At 38.0% G+C, this 19,182-nt stretch overlaps 1 protein-coding gene across 2 annotated transcripts in view; it reads left to right on the top strand.

Annotated features, from left to right (window-relative positions):
• Window positions 1-19,182, top strand: part of SMAD5 (SMAD family member 5) — a 53,785-nt gene that overhangs the window by 12,821 nt on the left and 21,782 nt on the right. For both annotated transcript variants that reach the window (XM_006160105.3, XM_006160104.3), the window contains exons 2-3: window positions 11,088-11,659; window positions 18,443-18,694. In XM_006160105.3, the coding sequence (XP_006160167.1) occupies window positions 11,257-11,659; window positions 18,443-18,694 (655 nt within the window). In that variant the 5' untranslated portion in view covers window positions 11,088-11,256. The remainder of the gene's footprint in view (window positions 1-11,087; window positions 11,660-18,442; window positions 18,695-19,182) is intronic.

Consider the following 19,182-nt stretch of genomic DNA (forward strand, 5'->3'; position numbering starts at 1 on the left):
CTCAGCCTCCCCTGCCTCATAGGCTTACTAATACTCGGTTTTCCTGTTTGTATTCTTTCTTACCAAAAATTAGGTTGTCAGGAAAGTCATGACATATTTTTCTATGCAAAATTGTGTCATAACTTTCCCAATGACCCAATAGACTGAATTATAGATCATCACAATTTTTGTATTCAGTCCTTTGGTAGTTACTCTCAGAATTTGTGCTAATATGGTAAGCACTTATTATACCTTATCATTAAGACTTATATTCCCTTAGGTGTAGAGTGTGTTGTTTAGTAGGGGGGAGGAGTGTAGTCTTTCTGAGCTAGGTATGTTTGTATGCTTGCTAACCCTCCACTTTTCGCTTGTTACTGTCTACCTGCTGCACAGTTAACTCCTTCTCAATCAGTTGTATTCAGGTGTCATGTTTTCACTTCTTTCCCCATTTCCCCTGTCGTATTGGTATCTTCCTCTTCCTTTCAGTTCCATTCGTAGCCCCTAAATAGATCTTAGTCTGAAAGTGATCCTGAGGTGATATTCATTCATACTGTAGTATTGATAAGAATTGACCGTCTCGTCTAACACAAATTGTTCTTTATATTTCCTAATAGGATTTTAGATTTTTTTTGGGGGGGTGTTTCTCTGGTTTTTAACCTGAAAGATAACTTAGGTACTGTACTGTTCAGTTTGTTCTTATTTTTCCTTAAGTTCTTGGTTACCCCATTATGAGTTATTATAAAGAGACTTGGTTTTTAAAAGGCTCACTTTGGGTGCTAATAGGTCGCATAGTATGGAGGTTAGGAGCTGGACCCCACATGACTGACTGTGCAGTTTTTGAGTCTAGGATCTGGTAGTGTGAAAATCAGGGCTAGCAAGTGACATAGTGGTTAAGGCGCTAGACTCCCACATGGTCGATGACATGGTTCAAGTCCCGGACCTGGTGACTTGAAACTCATGCTGGGCGTGTGTGTGTGTGTGTATGCTCAAAATCCTGAGAGGAGAATGGAGGAGAAGGGATTGCAGTGTGGCTATCCCCCCGTGGGATGATTTCTCACTCTCTCTGTCTGTCTCTCTGGTGAGCACACAAGCCCTGTAGCAAGAATCTCTCTTTAAAAATAAAATAAAAAGAAAATCATGCCATGCTCTTGTGTGTGCATGCCCAAAATCCAGAGAGGAGAATGGGGAAGAGATTGTGGTGTGGCTATTCCCCCCCGGGGAGGGGTAATTTCTCATTTTCTCTTTGTCTGTCTCTTTCTCTGGAGAGCACATGTGCCCTATAGGAAAAAAAAAAAAGAGAGAGACAATCACATTGACACTATTCTAAAAGGTTGGTTAAATATGACCTCAGAGCAAGAAAGAAAACAGAATTTGTCTTCTATCCTTATTATACCACTAAGAGTTTACAACTTATAAATGTTTTGAAATAGGTTTCTGTGGAAGTTTATTGCAAAAGAAAATAACTTGATGATCTAAATTCCTTGCCTAATTTTTAGTTTTCTTGCAAACTAAAGTATTGTCTCTTAAAAATAGTAACAAACACTTATTCCCAGTTGCGTACTTTATTTAGGATAGATCTGTTAGTTGGCCGGAATGAAGATGGAGAGAGGCACAAATAGAATCTGCTTGGAAGCCAAGTTTTTGTCTAGGGCTGTTTCACATAAGTCTGCCATCAAGTGCATCTGCCTTCAACTTAGTAGATAATGCTGAGGTAATCAAGTCCTGGACTATCAGAAAGTACCAAGGATGTAAATTGCTCCTTATGCAAATTGGGTTCCTTCTGATACAAAAGAAAAATTTATTCTCCTTTATACATCATTAGGTAATAGATCAGCTTCTCCAAACCTACACTGGGATGTAGGAGAAGCTATTCAGGACTATAGAAAGAGGAGGCAAAAATCAAGAAGAGTCTGAGTATTAATAAAGAGGGAGGAACCACATGTATTGGTGGGAATTGGTGGGGAACATGAGAAGAGACTGGGAGAGAGACCAGCAGATGGCGCAATGGTTACATTGCTGGATTCTCACATAGTCGAACATGGTTAAGTCCCAGATCCAACGACTTGAAACTCACGCTGGGAGCATGTGCGTGCATGCCCAAAATCCCGAGAGGAGAGTGGAGAAGAGATTGTGACGTGGCCATCCACCCTGAGGGATGATTTCTTACTTTCTATCTCTTTTCCTCTCTCTGGCAAGTCTGGTGAGTACATGTGCCCTATAGCAAAAAATCTTTCTCTCAAAAAAAAAAAAAAAAAAAAAAAAACAAAAAGAATGAGAGAGAATAAAAAAAGCTGCCATATTTCTTCTAAGAAATGCATTTGATTGACCTCATAACCTCTCTAAAAGTTTGAGGCATATCTTCCAAGCAATAGCATCTGAGTATTGCTTTTGGCCAGGTGTCAGTTTTGATGTTGTTATTGTACATATTGTGTTTTTGTGGTTTCTGTGCTATTACTTCTGTCTCATTATGGCCATTGCTGTGATTTCTCATGTTGAGTAATTGCCATTTAAAAATTTTCCTTAGTTATTGTTTATAAATTTTCATTTACACACTGGGCAGATCAAGCAAGCACCAGTATCAAAACTTACAGGATGGGGAGGGGGGATAAATGGTTTGAGATACAATCTTGGAGGATTATTGGAACACTCTAAAGACTTACTGTCTTGATGGCAGAAGGACAGTCTTGTGAAGAAAAATTTTAAGTGATAAGGCATTGTTTGATAGTTTAATTTGCAGCTTTTTCTTACTTCAGAGTTCATAACATAATAGGACCTCTTCAGATAGATGGCTTTATATATTTGTTGAAATAATGATGCCTGGCTGTTTAAAATCTTTAGCCTCATATGAAAATTTTTCATAATTATTACAGTAGAGGTAACTACAGTTCTCTTTTACCTGAATGCCTTATGCACTGAATTTTAAGGTCTTATCTTAATTTTCATACCCTTTTGGGGTCATAATATTAATTATATAAAATAGAAAAAGTGGAGATTTATGCGTATATTAAGAATTTGAAACCAGCCAAGTTCAGTTTTGAAACTGTGTGTGTATATGTTATAGTACATTATTAATATCCATGTGTAAATTAGCCTTATTGTAAATATCTAACCAATTCTCTTTTAGAAGAGATATTTTGCTGTAGGTTGTGCTTACTTGCTGGAGGCACAGAGAGAGACAGAAAAAGTGAGAAATCACCCCCTCAGGGGGGATAGCCATGCTGCAATCCCTTCTCCATTCTCCTCTCAGGATTCTGGGCATGTACACACACATGAGCTAGGCATGAGTTTCAAGCTGTCAAGTCTGGGACTCAAACCATAGTTCAACTCCTTAACTACTACATCACCTGCTGGCTTCACCGATTCTCATGTTCACCAAACTGTAGTGCTTCTTCAGTCTGGTAGATAAACTCTTAACTTCGTGCCTTTGCTCACAATAGCTTTTATGCATAAGATATAGCTACTTAATGCTTTCTGTATCCCTTTATTCTCCCCAGAGAGGCACACTTTCAATTTCTTTTAGCACCCTTTGGACTCTTAGGGCATCTCCATTCCTCACTGTGTATGATGCCAATAGACAGGTATTGCACTTAGTTGTTATATTAAGTAATAGCTCTTTAGAATTAAGTTATGGATCAAACTTAAAAATATTTCAGTCCTTTAATATCTGACTCAGCACCCTGCCCTTTGTAGGCACACAGGAAATACATGTCGTATAAAAAAAGTGTTGAAGCCTGAGCTTAAGTTTAGTGCTGGTATGTGTTTGTACCTTAGTAAACCCTGAAAGTATTTTTGTTTTTTTTTTTTTGAGAGATTTTCACTGTAGGGCGCGTGCGCTCGCCAGACAGAGAGAGACATAGAGACAGAAAGCGAGAAATCACCCCCCAGGGGGGATGGTCACGCCGCAATCCCTTCTCCTCCATTCTCCTCTCGGGATCTTGGGCACGCACGCACACGCGCCCGGTGTGAGTTTTAAGCCACCGGGTCTGGGACACGAACCGCGGTCGACTACATGGGAGTCCAGCGACATAGCCATTACGCAAACTGCTGGCTCCCAACCCTGAAAGTATTTTTGAAAAGGAGTACAGAGAGTTAAAATTTAATTGTCTAGCAATCTGACTTTAAAGGCTTTTGCAGTTGTTGTATTTAGCCTTTTGGAATTTTCTCTATTGTTGGGATAAGTTTAGAAATAATGTACAGGGATTTTGGACTGTTATGTTTTACAGTCAGCTGCTTGAGTTGAAGATGGATTTTCTCTGTTTCTAAACTTTTTAAAAAAGAATTGTTAAATTTTATGTATTATTATTATTATTTTTCATGCTCACGAGGGGGGAGTATTGAGAAAGCAAGCTTCCAGGTCTGAGACTTGAACTCCTGTCAGCCATGTAGGAATACAACTCCTCAAACACCATGGGACCAGCTGAACCCTCTAAGCTTTTTTTTTTTCTTTAGTTTATTTTTATTGAGAGATGGACAGATATAGCCTTGACAGGGTCTTGCCATGTCCCAATCCTTCCCCTAGCTTCTCAGCCAGCCAAGATCACAGGCATGTGCGAGTATGCCTGGCATATTCAGGTAGACCCAGGATCTGAACTCAGGCCTCCCATGTGGCTGCAGTGTTAGATAGTGATACTGTACTGCTTGACTGGGCCACCAAACTCCTTTTATTTAGTGAAAGGCAAAGGGACCATGAAAAATTAAATCAGCTTTTCAGTAAGAGATTCATAAAATTAAACTTTTTGGTTACTGGGAAACCTAAGCCTACATTTATTTCAAGGTTATTGCAAGTTCATCTGTGATTCATGTAGTATATGGTGAATAGATAAGTCTTCTCTTATAACCAAGTCTTACATTAGGATAATAAGCTAAGTCTCTTATTGTATCACAAGTTGTTCTGTGAATATGATACACACTAAGAAAAGATTATAAAATAAAATGATCTATCCTATGGGTAATGTGAAGAAGTTTAACAATTTTATTTTTATTATAGATGGTTTAATTAATTTAGAAACCTAAATGTTAGATATTAAGGAAGTAGATGAATGTAATTGGATTGGGTCATTGAAAGTGCGTCTGTGTCTGTATTGGAGTGGGGAGAGGACAAATGCTTATTATGTTAAATGAAAAATATAGAATGCTGAGTAGTAGCAAGGTATAACTCAGTCATGGGCAGTGACGGGAGACTGCAGAGAAAAAAATAGGGAAGTATACCAAATGTTAAAGGCTTGATTGTGGATGAGTATATTTCATAATTTAAAAACTTAATTTTAATGGCCAGAAGGCACATGTACTGGCAAGAGAGAAACAGAGAGAGGAGGGAGGGAAAGGGAGAAAGCATCCCTAGTGGGATGTGGTCATTTTGTGTCCCTTCTTCATTTCTGTATCCTGTTGGGACTCGGGCACTGTTGCACATGTGTCCATCATGGTTTTCAAGCAGTCAGGGCAAGAATGAGAACCACAGCTTTCCATGTAGGATCTAGCTCCCTTAACCACTAAGTTGTGATCCCTCCCAAAAAAGTAAACATTATAAGAAAAAAAAATTTTTTAAGATAGTGCATTGTCTCATCATTTCTGAGATAATTTTTATTCTAGCAATGTGTGCCCAAAATGTCCTCATGATAATTATAAAGGCTTTGGAGTAAGGCTACCATAATAAGTGAACTTTTTATTTTATGCAATAGTAGTAAACACATAGATGGACTTTTTATTCTTACTGACTGATGCAGCTCAAATGAAAGAAGATTGGATTAAAGTTAATATGTTGATGGGATATGTTGTGTTACATGTTACACGTATAGTAAATATACCAAATGTTAATAGCTGTTAAAAAAAATGAGTTTGAAGTGAGCATATTAAACTGATTTATTCTTGGTTAGACTATCAGTATATAATCTAATGACAATATATAATGATTTGATTATTTTGGAGCTTGAAAGAGATATGGAGAGTAATAGAGAAGATCTTAAAGGAAAGAACACTTTGGCAAGAGGCTTTCTTTTTCTTCTTTTTTTTTTTTTTTTAAGAGAGGTTTTTGCTATAGGCTGTGTGCGCTTGCTGGAAAGACAGAGAGACAGAAAGTTAGAAATCACCCCCCGAAGCGGGGGGATCGTCACACTGAATTCCCTTCCCCTCCATTCTCCTCTCAGGGTCTTGGGGGCACACACACATATACATGCGTGCACACGCGTGCCCTGCGTGAATGAGGCTTTCTTTTTAGAAAGCAGGATAGTACGTATAATAGTTAGGAATGTGAGTTCTGGAGCTGGACTGCCAGGATCCAGTTCCTGGCTGTTTTTTTCTCTATATATAACCGAGCCAGTTACATTTAATATCTCTTTGCCCGTTTTCTCATCTGTAAAGTGAGAAAAATGGAATTTATCTAATATGACTAATTGAATTATTTTCAGTTTCTAAATGAGAACAGTGCTTAGCATAGTAAATGCATGATAAATGTTAGTGATTTTATTATTTATTGTTATTACTACTGCTGACAAAGGAGTATTATGAGTTCTTTGGTCAAATTGATTTTGGGGACAGCAGGTGGCATCATGAGTAAGGTGCTGAATCCCATATGGCCAACTTTGTGGTTGGAGTCCTGGACCCCAGTGGCTTGAAAAACACGCTGGGCACATTTTCATGCAAAAAATTCCAAGAAAAGAATGAAGGAAAAGGAATTGTGGTAGGGCCACTGCCCCTCCCCCTCCTTGTGGTGGCGGTGTGCGGGGTGGGTTCTCACTTCCCTCTTTCTGTGTCTGTCTCTGTCTCCAGTGTCAAGTGCACTGCCCTATAGTAGAACACTTTAAAAAAAAGATTTCGTGGAAAGGAGGCTATCGAAATCCTTGAAATAGCTATATACTTTTTAACTTATTTTTATTTTTTAGAGAATTATTTGTTTAATTTTATTCATTCATTTAATTTGACCAAACTGAGACACACAGAGAAAGAGAGAGAGAGAGGGTAAGTGAGAAAGCAAGCTACCAGGTCCAGGACTTGAACCATGGTGGGCCACGTGGGAGTGTTCATCACCTTAACCATCAAGCCACCTGCTGGCCCCCTATATTCTTTTAAAAAAGACAAATTTCCAAAAATCTACCTCTCTCAGAAACATTTAAAACTACTGTCTGGCGAGCACACGCACCGTACAGCAAAAAAATCCCTCTCTAAAAAAATAAAATAAAATAAAATGAAACCACTTAAAATGTAGACCAGCATTTCATACTAAATGGTAAATAAAAGGTCCAACTAGGACTGTACCTTGAAAAATGAAACTAAAACTTTGGGCAAACATTAAGTTGTAATTATAAATGTGTCAGTTGTTATATTTAACAAAAATGAATCAAGTGTGAATACAACTTACACAGTTTAAAAAGGATATAAAACATTTTTAGAAAGAATTCCATCAGATATGCTTAACATTTTTAACCGTTTCATGTTTAAAGAGTTGGTGTGGAATTTGTTCCCTTTCCCAGTGCTAGTTTTAAGAAATACTAGAATTTAGTCTTGGGTTTTTAAATCTGACTTTCATTCTTTCTTGTGCCATTCTTTGGAAGTTTAACTAGTGGCATCCCCATTCACAGCATCCCTGGGAGTCAAAGTCACTGGCCTTTTCTTTGTTCACATTCTTTTTAAATTCTCACATGTTTATAGTCTTTTGTGGTACCATTGTATCTAGTCTTAAGCCTGTCTTTGTAACAATTTTTAAACAATTTATCAGTAACCTTTTCCTTTTCCTAGCTGTGGATGTTCCCTAATATTCTGGTGTTTACTTGCTGCTCTTTTTACTCTGTTGGAAACCTGTGTGTATGTGTGTCTGTGTTTGTGTTTACTGATTCAGCTCATTATGTAAAATCTTAAATCTGTTTCTTGTCTTAACCTCAGTAAACCTGTATCTCCTGTCAGGATCTTTTCCAGGTGGTAAATTTAGTATTATCTCTACTGACAAAGCTACCTTCTGAATATCCCTGATTCTGTTAGTGAATTATCATTATTTTAGCTACCTGTATTTAAAATTTTGAATTTATCTCCAATTTCAAGCTATAGTTGATAGAAAAATCAAAGATTGTTCATTAAATAGCCTTATAGTGTGTGGTATGGTGCATGGTATAGTGCCAGGTGCTGAAGGCCTTGTCTTGGAAGCATTTTGTTAAGATATATTCTTATCAGTGCCTTATTGTTTTTGATGATAAATATTCAATGACTGTAGCCTCTTGAGAGGGGTGATGAAGTTAAGTTTTCATAAAAGGGGATGAATTTAAGCTCCTCATTAAGAATGACTTCAGACTTTTCTTGGAAGACACAGATGGGCAGAGGTGCAGGGATTTGGGCTGGATAGTGTAAAGCATATATTAAATATACATTATTCATCTAAGTATTTTAACATTTTAATAACTTAGGAACCATTGTCTTTGTTTTACAGACAGGCTTTGAAAGAGTGAAACCTAATCCTGGTCAAATTAGGAGAGGGCTCTTCATGAAGTTCATGGAAAATGTGCATTATGAAAAGCAATGCATAGATTTCAAACTTTTTTTTGGCACCAAAAATAAACTTATACTTTATTACATTTTCCAACCAACTCTTTTTTCTTCTTTTAATTACCAGAGGTGGTTTACACTCACCAGAAAATGGAAGAGTAGACTGAGAGAGAGAGGTAAAAAGAGAAAGCAGCCCCCAATGGGGTGTGGTCATGCCTCAGTCTCTTCCTTCTTTATTTCTCCATCCTGTCAGGATTTTAGACATATATGAACATGAACCCGATGTTTTTTTCAAGTTCCAGGGTCGAGATTCAAACCATGGACGCCCTTATGGACTGTGTACCTTAATTACTAGGCTGTGCTGGGCTAGCATCACCCATTTTTTTTGAAGTACCCTTCTAGGCTAAAGAGGACAGAATACCGTCTCCCTTCTGTTTTCAGTGTACCACTTTTGAAAATTAAAAACAGTGAATCTTTTCAGTTGTGAAACTTTAATTCACAGAAAAGTAGAGAAAAATAGCACAGCTGTGTACCATGGCAGATGATTTACTATATTTGCTTCAAATCTAGTTGGGTTTTTTTTTGGGGGGGGGGGTTTGCTATAGGGCATGTGTGCTTGCCAGAAAGACAGAGACAGAGCGACAGAAAGCGAGAAATCACCCCCCAAGGGGGATAGCCACACTGCAATCCCTTCTCCTCCATTCTCCTCTAGGGATCTTGGGCATGCATGCACATGTGCCGGTGTGAGTTTAAGCCACTGGGTCCAGGACTCGAACCTCGGTCGACTACATGGGAGTTCAGCGATGTAGCCATTACACCATCTGCTGTTCCCTGCTTCAAATCTAGTTTTAAAAAACACAGTTGAAGTTTTTTTCATCTTTATCTTGTCCACCATAGACAACCAGTATGTAGTATCCCAAAATTGGTATGTATTATTTCATCCACATTTTAATTCTCTCATTATATCTGTACATACCCATAAATGATGTAATTTAAAATTTAATACAGATGCTTTTATAAAGGTATGTGTATTTTTGCAAATTGCTTTTTTTACTTATTTGCTCAAATAATTGCTGATATTGTGCATGCACTCACCAGAAAAACAAGAGAGAGAGAAAAAAAAGAAAAAGGAAAGTGAGAAAGCACTTCCTCCTGGGGTGGGTGGTGGCTATGCCACAGTCCATTTGTTTCCATTCTCCTCTCGGAATTTTGGGCACACCGGCACCTGTACCCAGTGTGTTTTTCGAGCTACCAGTCTAGGACTTAAACTGCATTTGGCCATGTGAGACTCAGATGCCTTAACAACCATGCCACCAGCTGGCCCAGTGCTCATTAGTTTTATAGTTACTATTTCTAGGCCCAAGGGATCCAGTAGTGGGCATGGAAGATGAGACTACCTGCCTATTAACATTTCAGTGGAGAAAACATACAGTAAATAAATAAAATAGATGGTATAACAATCTGGTTAGGGTAAATGCCATGGAAGAAAACTGAACAAGGTCAGGGAACGGAAAATGATGTGGGAATGAGATGTATACTATTTCTGATAAAGTGGTCAGGGAATTCCTCTTTCAAGAGGTGACTTTTGAAGCAACTGAATTAATTGAGACAATAAGCCATGTTGTGCTCTGGAGAAGAGAATTCTAGGGAAGGAAACATCAAGTGCAAAGGCCATAAGTAAGAATGACCTTGGAGTACTTGAGAAATGGAAAAAATTCAAGTATAGTTAAGTGCTAAGAAAACAGTTAGTTTGAAAGAGAAGCTAAGAGCCAGGTCATATAGATCCCATAAAGTAATGTTAAGGAATTGATTTATTTCAGGGTTTGGTACATCTTAAAACAACTTTTAGTACAAATTGCATTTAACAGTGTGATTTGAATATTATCATGACTTTTTGCCCAAACTTTGAAAGACCATAAATATATTCTAGAGAATAATGACCTTAAGGACTACCTATACTTTTCTTAAGACTTTTGTTCAGATCAAAACATACTGTGTTCAAATTTGATATAGCATATATTTCAATGAAGAGTACTTGAGAGTCAAATCTTATTTTATTTTATTATTTTTTTTGAAAGAGTTTTTTGCCATAAGGCACATGTGTGTGCCTGAGAGACACTGAAAGAGAAATCACCTCCCACGGAAGCTGGCCATGCTGCAGTCCCTTCTCCTATAGGGATTTTGGGCACATCTACACACATGCCTGACTTGACTTCCAAGTCACTGGGTCCTGGATTTGAACTGTGGTCGGCCATGTGAGTCCAGCAATGTAACCATTACACCATCTGCTGGTCCTGATGGTATAATCCGAGAGTCAAGTCTTTAGATGACCATTTAGAACTTAATGGCCTGAATAAAGAAAATAAAGTCCAGAGGTTGCCTGTATAGTGCAAACTGTTTTTGCCTTTGGTTATGGTTTGGGATTGCCAGTGAATTATTTGTTCATGTTACAAAGAAGGAAAGTAATTGTCACAGAACTTTTAGAGAAAACATTTCTTTCAGAAGTTAAATGTTTTATGCTTTGCTTTGTAATGCTTTCCACCTCTTATTTCAAAATTACATACTTTTCAATTATATTAATTTGAATGATGTGAATTGGATTGATTTAAATGAGGATCTTTTCCCCCTTTCTCTTTCAGGCCTTGAACCAATGAAAGAAGCATATGGAACTTACAAAGATAAATGTCACTCCTCCCTTTGTAATTGGAGCTTCTGCTTAGGACCAGTATATGACTTTTCACCTGTGATCCATTCTTTCAGTAGCCGCTGACTTTAAGTTACAGAAAGGTCTCTGAAGATTTGTATCAAATGACGTCAATGGCCAGCTTGTTTTCTTTTACTAGTCCAGCAGTAAAGCGATTGTTGGGCTGGAAACAGGGAGATGAGGAGGAAAAATGGGCAGAAAAGGCAGTCGATGCTTTGGTGAAAAAGCTAAAAAAGAAAAAGGGTGCCATGGAGGAACTGGAGAAGGCTTTGAGCAGTCCAGGACAGCCAAGCAAATGTGTCACTATTCCTAGATCCTTAGATGGACGCCTGCAGGTTTCTCACAGAAAAGGCTTACCCCACGTTATATATTGTCGTGTTTGGCGCTGGCCTGATCTACAGAGTCATCATGAGCTAAAGCCATTGGATATTTGTGAATTTCCTTTTGGATCTAAGCAAAAAGAAGTTTGTATCAACCCATACCACTATAAGAGAGTGGAGAGTCCAGGTAGGTTTTACTCCTCTGAAGGGTATTTAAAAAAAAAGAAAGAAAACTTCTCCCTAGTTTGCATGTAACTGGATTTGAAAATTAAAAGATTATTAGTACTGCATTTACTTCTTACAGATTTTAGTCTTGGAAAGAATATTGAATTTTGAGTTTAGCTTTTTCTCCCTATCCTTTATGAGAGAAGGAAAGGGAGAGAGACAGATAGCAGATAGTTGGGTTTTTTTGTTTGTTTGTTTTTTAATTTAGGGTTCAGAAGATGGAGTACTGGTTATGTCACTGGATTCCCACATGGCCGACTGTGGTTCAAGTCCCAGACCTGGTAGCTTGAAAATCACACTGGGCACATGGGCATGTGTGGCCATCCCCACTGGGGAGTGATTTCTCACTTTCCCTCTCGCTGTCTCTGTCTGTCTGTCTCTTTCTCCCTCCCTGTGAGTATATGCACCCTGAGACAAAAACCTCTTAAAAAAAAAAAAAAAGAAGAAGAAAACTTTTTAAAAATTATTTTAAAATTTGCTTTAGGGTATGAATACTCACCAGAGAAAGAGACAGAGAGAGAGAGGGAAAGTGAGAAAGCAAGCTGCCAGATACAGGACCCAAACCATGTAGGAGTCTAGCTCCTCAACTCCCAGGCCACCTGTCGGCCCAAGAGATAGGCATTTTGGTAGAGTCATGCCATGTCACAATCCTCCTGCCACAGCTTCCCAATTAGCTACGACTGCAGGTGTGTGCACCTCTGTGTTTACAATGTGTTTACAGTGGATTGGGAACTGAACCTAGACCTCTTGTGAGCTTCCAACCACCCAAGTGGTGGCACTAAGGTGGGCCACAGCTGAGCCTTGAATTTAGTTGTTAATAGGTAGTAGATAAAAGTCCCAGATGACCTCTTCTAATGTATCGTTTGCTGTCAGCACAGATAGAAGTATTCTGCCTCCCCTGTGGGTAACTGTTTGCTTTACCTGCTCTCTAAGTGGACACTAGATCCCATTCCTTTGTTGCTGTAGTTACCATCTTCCTCTCTAGCATTGTGTTTTCACTCCTTACCAGACTGTTACTGACAGCATAGGAGCATGTTTTGATACTACTCACCCTCAGAAGTTAAAAAAGAATTCTTTTTACTTTACTCATACACTCCACCTTCAAATCTACTGTACTATTTCCTCTTGTCTGTTTATAGGACTCTCCACTTTCATTACTTGCACATCTTTATTTTCTATCCTTCCTTGTCACTGCTCTAGTCTTTTTCCTATTTAGTTTGTCAAGATTACTAATTACTGCCTTCATTTCTCCATCTTCATTTATTTGTCCTCTCGACAGCACTGATACAGTTGATAAAGTACTTCTAACTTCTTACTCAAAACTTTTTCTCTATTTGCTCTCTAAGACATATTTCTTTCCTGGTTCTCTTACATCTTTGGCTGTTCTTCCTTAGTTTCTTTGCTGGCTTGTTCTCCTGTTTTCATAGGCCTTAGTCCTTAGACCTTTTCTCTCTCTCTCTCTCTCTCTCTCTCTCTCTTGCTCTCTTTTTTTTCTATGCTTTCATGCTACCCCTTGTTTTAAAACTACCTGTAAGCTAGTGCTCACATTTTAAACTTCAGAGTCAGCTTTCTTGAGTTTTAGACTTGTGTATTTAGTTGCCTACTTGACTCCTTTATTTGAATTTATCTAAAAAATATGTCTTATGCTTTATATATAAATATATATATATATGTATATACTTATATACTTTATATATGCGTTCACACACATATTTATGTGTGTGTGTATACACACATATATATATATATTTTATTTTTAGGTATTTGCCATAGGACTCGTGAGCTTGCCAGACACAGAGAGAGGAAAACTGAGAAATCACTGCCCTTGGAGGGTGGGTGGTAGTGGCCATGCCAGAATCCATTCTCTTCTTAGGATTCTGGGCACACATGCACATGCATCCAGCATGATTCCAAGGTGTTGGGTCTGGGACTTGAACTACAATTGTCCATGTGGGAGTCCTATACCTTATCCACCATACCACTTGGTGACCCTCCCCCAGTATAATATGTTTAATCAGAACTTTTGATTTTTTTTCTACCACCAAAGTCATTTTTTTCTCTTTTCCTTATTGAAGTAAATGGTCACAAATATTCATGTAATTGATAATACCCTAAACGTAGGGGGTCATATTTTATTCTTTTTTTTTTTTTAACTACTTCCTTTTTTAGAGAGAGAGAGACTTTTGCTATAGGGCACACGCACTTGCCAGAGAGACAGAAAGTGAGAAATAACCCCCTGGGGGGATAGCCACACCACATTCTCTTCTCCATTCTCCCCTCAGGATTTTGGGCACACAAGCCCATGCACCTGGTATGAGTTTTATTATTTTTTTTTATATGATCAGTTATTTAATTAGGTTCTTGGCAAGAAATTTAGAACACCAATTTGTAAGGATAAACTCTATTTGTAAGGGCAAACCCGGATCTTAGGTAGCCCTGGAGCTGAGGAATAGCTTTGCTTTTTGTTAAAATTTGCGAGTCCACAACTTTCTGGTCAACATTGCACTGCTCTCTTATTTCATATTTCTCCTTTTCTTTGTTGAAGATCGCATCTTCCTGTTGTCTGGGCTTCTGCAGCTTTTTCTTGAAGTAAGCATCAGTGAAATGTTTTAGGATTTTTACTTTGCTAATATCAATTTTCGTGGAGGTGGTGATGACAGATTTGTGGTGTGTTCTGTGCAGTGGAACTCAATTGAGAACCAGAAGTTTAGTTACAAGTAGCAAGCCACTGCTCAGCTACATCAGGAAAACCACTCTCTTGCCTCTGGTGTCCAGTGAGGATGAACAGAATGGTCCCAAGAGTGATGCTAGCTCGCAGCTTTCTCACATGCTGACTGAAGGGCTTTTGCCATGGCTCAACAGCTTTCGAGCATGTTTTCAGTAGGATAATACATAGGCATTTTGCAAAGTTTAACCACCTGGATACCTCCATCCTTGTCTCCACCAACTGGTTTTGTGACAGTGGCAAGAACCTTCTCTTTCTTTTCATCCTAGATTTAGTGACCAGGTATTGCCTCTTGTTTATGGCCTTCCTGGAGTACATGGCAGATTGGGATGGTATCTGCCATTGCCTTGGATGAGGTGTTGGCTGCAATGGGCTTCCCCTTCTTGGGCTTTTTAACCTTTCTTGGGGTCTCCCTTTTTAACCTAGCCACTGGCATCAGCCTTCTTGGCTTCAGGTTTCTTCTTAGTATCCCTCTTCTAGGCTTTTTACCTGCCATCTTGTATAGTGGGAAAGGAACTCCCAGTGTGAGTTTTAAGCCGCCAGGTCCTGGACTTGAACTGCAGTCAACTATGTGGGAGTCCAGCATAACCATTATGCCATCTGTTGGTCCCTTATCCTTTTCTCTTATGTCCTGCGGTTGAGTTCTGATAAAATGCTGTTTGCTACATCTTCAAATTTTAGCTTGATACTATCACCTCTAACCATCTCTTAACGCTACATATAGATCATCATCACTCTTCACCTTAAGTAGTCCTGTAATCGAGGCTTGTGCTTCTCTTCTTTATCCCTAACCCATTGTGTTTTCTTTTTTCTTTTTTTTTTTTTTAAGAGACATTTTGCAATAGGGCACGTGTGTTTGCTGGAGAGACAGAGAGAGACAGAAAGGGAGATATTAGCTCTGGGGGGATGACCACACTGCAGTCCCTTCTGCAGTCTACTTTCACAATCTTGGGCATGCATGCACATGGCCGTGGTGTGAGTTTGAAGCTGCCAGGTCTGGGACACAAACCACAGTTGGCCATGTGGGAGTCTAGCTGCTGGTCTACTATGCCATCTACTAGTCCCCACATCGTGTTTTCTGTAGAGCAACCAGAGTGATCTTAAAACAGAACAAAACAAAACTTAATTGAGTTGGCCCTGTAGTGCAGCAGTTAAATACTGCACATTGGGAGCTCGATCCTGTATAGGTAACTGTGGTTCCAATCCTAGCCCTGGTGGCTTGAAAACGCTTGTGCCCCAGAATTCTGATGGGATAGAGAAATGGAGGAAAAAGATTGTGGCACAGTCACACCCCACTGGGGGGTTGCTTGGTCTCTCATTCTCCCTCTGGTGAACACATGTGCCCTTTGGCATTAAAAAAAATGTCTATCAAAGCATGTCAGTCCTATTGAAAATACTTTAAAGACTCTAATATTACATTTAGAAGAGATTTCTCCAAGACTTTGCATGACTTATCATCAGACTTCCTCTGTTCCTTGGACTTGCCACCCTCCCATGTCTGAGCTTTAAGTCCTGCTAGTTCCCCTACGAAGAGTACTCTTGAGGATCTTTTTAGGGCACGCTTTAAATCCATTTAGTCTTCATTCAAATATCCCTATTTGACTCCATGCTAGATATTTATTTTAGTTATTGACATGACCAAGACTTTCCTCTTCTTCTGTGTTACTGCATCCCCAGTGTCTAGAACAGTGTTGCTACATGGCACTTAGTACATGGCGCTCAGTAAATTTTTTTGTGGGGAGGGAATGAATTGTATAAGCTGATATACTAGCTGGGTGCATTAGTTATCTATTGCTGCATAATGAATTACTACTTTAGTTGCTTCATAGGTGGTTCATAGTTATGGTTTCTTATTTAAATCCAGTTAAGAGAGGGTCTTCTTGCAATGAGGGCATTATATTCTTAGGATCTCATCACCTTTGCCATATTCTGTTGGTTAGAAGCAAGTTATAGGTCAAAAAAAAACAAGGGAAAAGGATTTCCCAAGTGCATGGATACCCAGAAGTAGAAATCGTGGAGGTCACCCTAAGAGTCTATTTTACCATTGTGGATTTCACATGGAGATAATAGAACCTTTTGTGATAAAAGACACACTTTGGAAATAACATTAAATGTGGATACTAATAGTGATCGTGCTGTCAGGGGAAGTTTGTTTTAAGAGTTTTAGAGCTACCAGTTGATATTTTAGATGATTCTCAATTTATTACTGCATCCAAAGAAAGCTGTTTTCTGAAGGAATTGAAGGAGGAATTCTGGAAATCATAGTGGTGTGTACTTGAAATTAACCAAACGAAGGAACAAAGCAATAGTTCACGTCAATAAAAGCACTGTTTAAGAAAAGTATAATCACAGTATACTTGCCTCTGCATGAATAACATATATATATATATATATAAATAATGGATTTTTATTTAATCAACAGTTTTTATGTAACTTTATTACTTTATTGTGGGGAAGGGGCTTGGGTGTGGGATAGAATAGTATAAGGAAACTGCTTCATTTGCCATAAAAACAAGTCTCCAAATAATGTCTTGATAAAATCAGTCATAACAACTAAACACTATTTAGCAGTACACAAAGTGAACATTAGAAAAAAATGGCTGAGTTCAAATTGAATGCTTATGGAAACAGAATTGGAAGGGGACTAGAAATTGCTATTTTTGTTAAAATCTTTTGTGACATCTGTTTTAACTATCCAAATATTATTTTGGGAGAAAATACAATTTTAAAAATCACATGCATAGATAGTGTACAAAAGAGAAGTCAGTGATTTTATACATGCTTCTAAAGAAAATAAAATCCTTTATTGGACTGAATTCCTTCTTAGTTATTTCAGTAAGTTTTCCAGATTGTTAGCCAGCTAAACATAGAAATTCTTCCGGTCTAATGCCTTACTCCCCAGTGGCAGCTGCTCACTCATTCTGTGAGGGAAACAGCAGTTGTTAATAGACAGTAGAACAAAACAGTTGTAGTCAGATGTAACCACATATTTACAGCAGTAGTAAAATGAAAAGAAACAAAAGCTGACTCACTGGGTCTCAATTTGTTGTATACATCTCCACTGTAGGGGTCGAAGCGTATGACCTAGTTAACTTAAAAACAAACTGACTTTCGTGGAGCCGAAATGTATCAGAATCAAAGTGAGATTTTTTTGAAGTGAAATTATATAGAGAAGTGTAATAAAGTTGTAAAAGAGGTGAACTGGTATAGTAAGATTTTGAATAATCAGATTTGTTTTTAGTTTCTGAAAGAGAAGAATAATCAGATTTTTAAATTTAATTGATCACACTATTCTTTAAAGAAAGTGAACATTTGAATAAGGTTAAAGTTCATCTTTTAAAAAACTTTAAAGATGTTTACAGTTTGTCATATATATTTTAATTATGAATGCATTTAGAAGACTGATTTTGAATACTTCAGTCTAGGGAGTGCTAACTTTTTTCAGTAGAGAAAACATTACTGAAGAACATTAAATGTGAGATCTCTCAAATTAAGAGTGACAGAAGTGTTCAAACTTGGAACCGTGGAGGTTTTCAGGGTGGTCACATAACTGACCTCAACTTCACTGTCTAGTGTTATCTCTAGTTTGTGTCCTTTCTCATCCTCTCTGCCAGGGGTTTCCCCATCTTTGTCCTCCAACTCCCCCTACCACTAGAATAACCTCATAAGTATTAAGGTCTTTTCCACAGTACTTTGATTTTCTGCTAGCTGAACTCCCATTATATTTTATGTATTATGATTTTTTTTTTTAAAATATGCTTTATTCCCTATAGAACAGGATTAGTACCTTTTCTGGATTTCTGTCTTTGTAATACCTTTTATAGGCCAAATATTTATAGTTTTTGGTGTAGTAATGTAAATATATTGTAGATTCAGAGTTTCGTAAAACAACTCTTCCTAAAAGTAAATTGCTTTAATATGTTTACAGTCCTATGTGAATCCTTTTTACCATCTCCTTATGTAGATGGCACATTTGCATTAGTCATTCCTGACAAACGAACTTCGATTTTTGTCTTTCAGTCTTACCTCCAGTGTTAGTGCCTCGTCATAATGAATTCAATCCACAACACAGTCTTCTGGTTCAGTTTAGGAACCTGAGCCACAATGAACCGCACATGCCACAAAATGCCACGTTTCCAGATTCTTTCCACCAGCCCAACAACACTCCTTTTCCCTTATCTCCAAATAGCCCCTACCCACCCTCCCCTGCCAGCAGCACGTATCCTAACTCCCCTGCAAGTTCTGGACCAGGAAGTCCATTTCAGCTTCCAGGTAAGACTTGATTTTATTGATGCAAAAAATAATAGTAACAGTCACTGAGAATCAGCACTTATTCTTACTGCTGAGCCTCTTCTAGATGAAATATGTGCCCCAAACTAGCTGTTTCTGACTCTTTATTCTTTAGATTATTTGATTTCCAGAACAGTTTAGATTTTGCCAAGTACCATGTATTTAAAAAATGGAAATAGCCTAATTTGATTTAAAGTTTAAGTACATTTATCATCATTGATACTGTGATGAATGTTACTGTATTAAATGTAATCTTTAGAACAATTATATAAAATAGATATTCCTGTTTCACAGATGGAAGGAAAATGGGTGTTAACTCCGAAAGTTTAAATACATACATATATTGTGTTTCAAGTCATTTGAGACTTTGAAAGTTTAAAATGAATCTCACTTAGTTTTAAGTAGATAAGTTGATGAACCGATTTGACTGGAGAAAGATGATAAGTAGTTTTTAGAATGTTCCTACATTT

Source organism: Tupaia chinensis, unplaced genomic scaffold (genome assembly GCF_000334495.1).
Source record: "Tupaia chinensis unplaced genomic scaffold, TupChi_1.0 Scaffold000672_1, whole genome shotgun sequence".
Classification (NCBI taxonomy): Eukaryota; Metazoa; Chordata; class Mammalia; order Scandentia; family Tupaiidae; genus Tupaia; species Tupaia belangeri.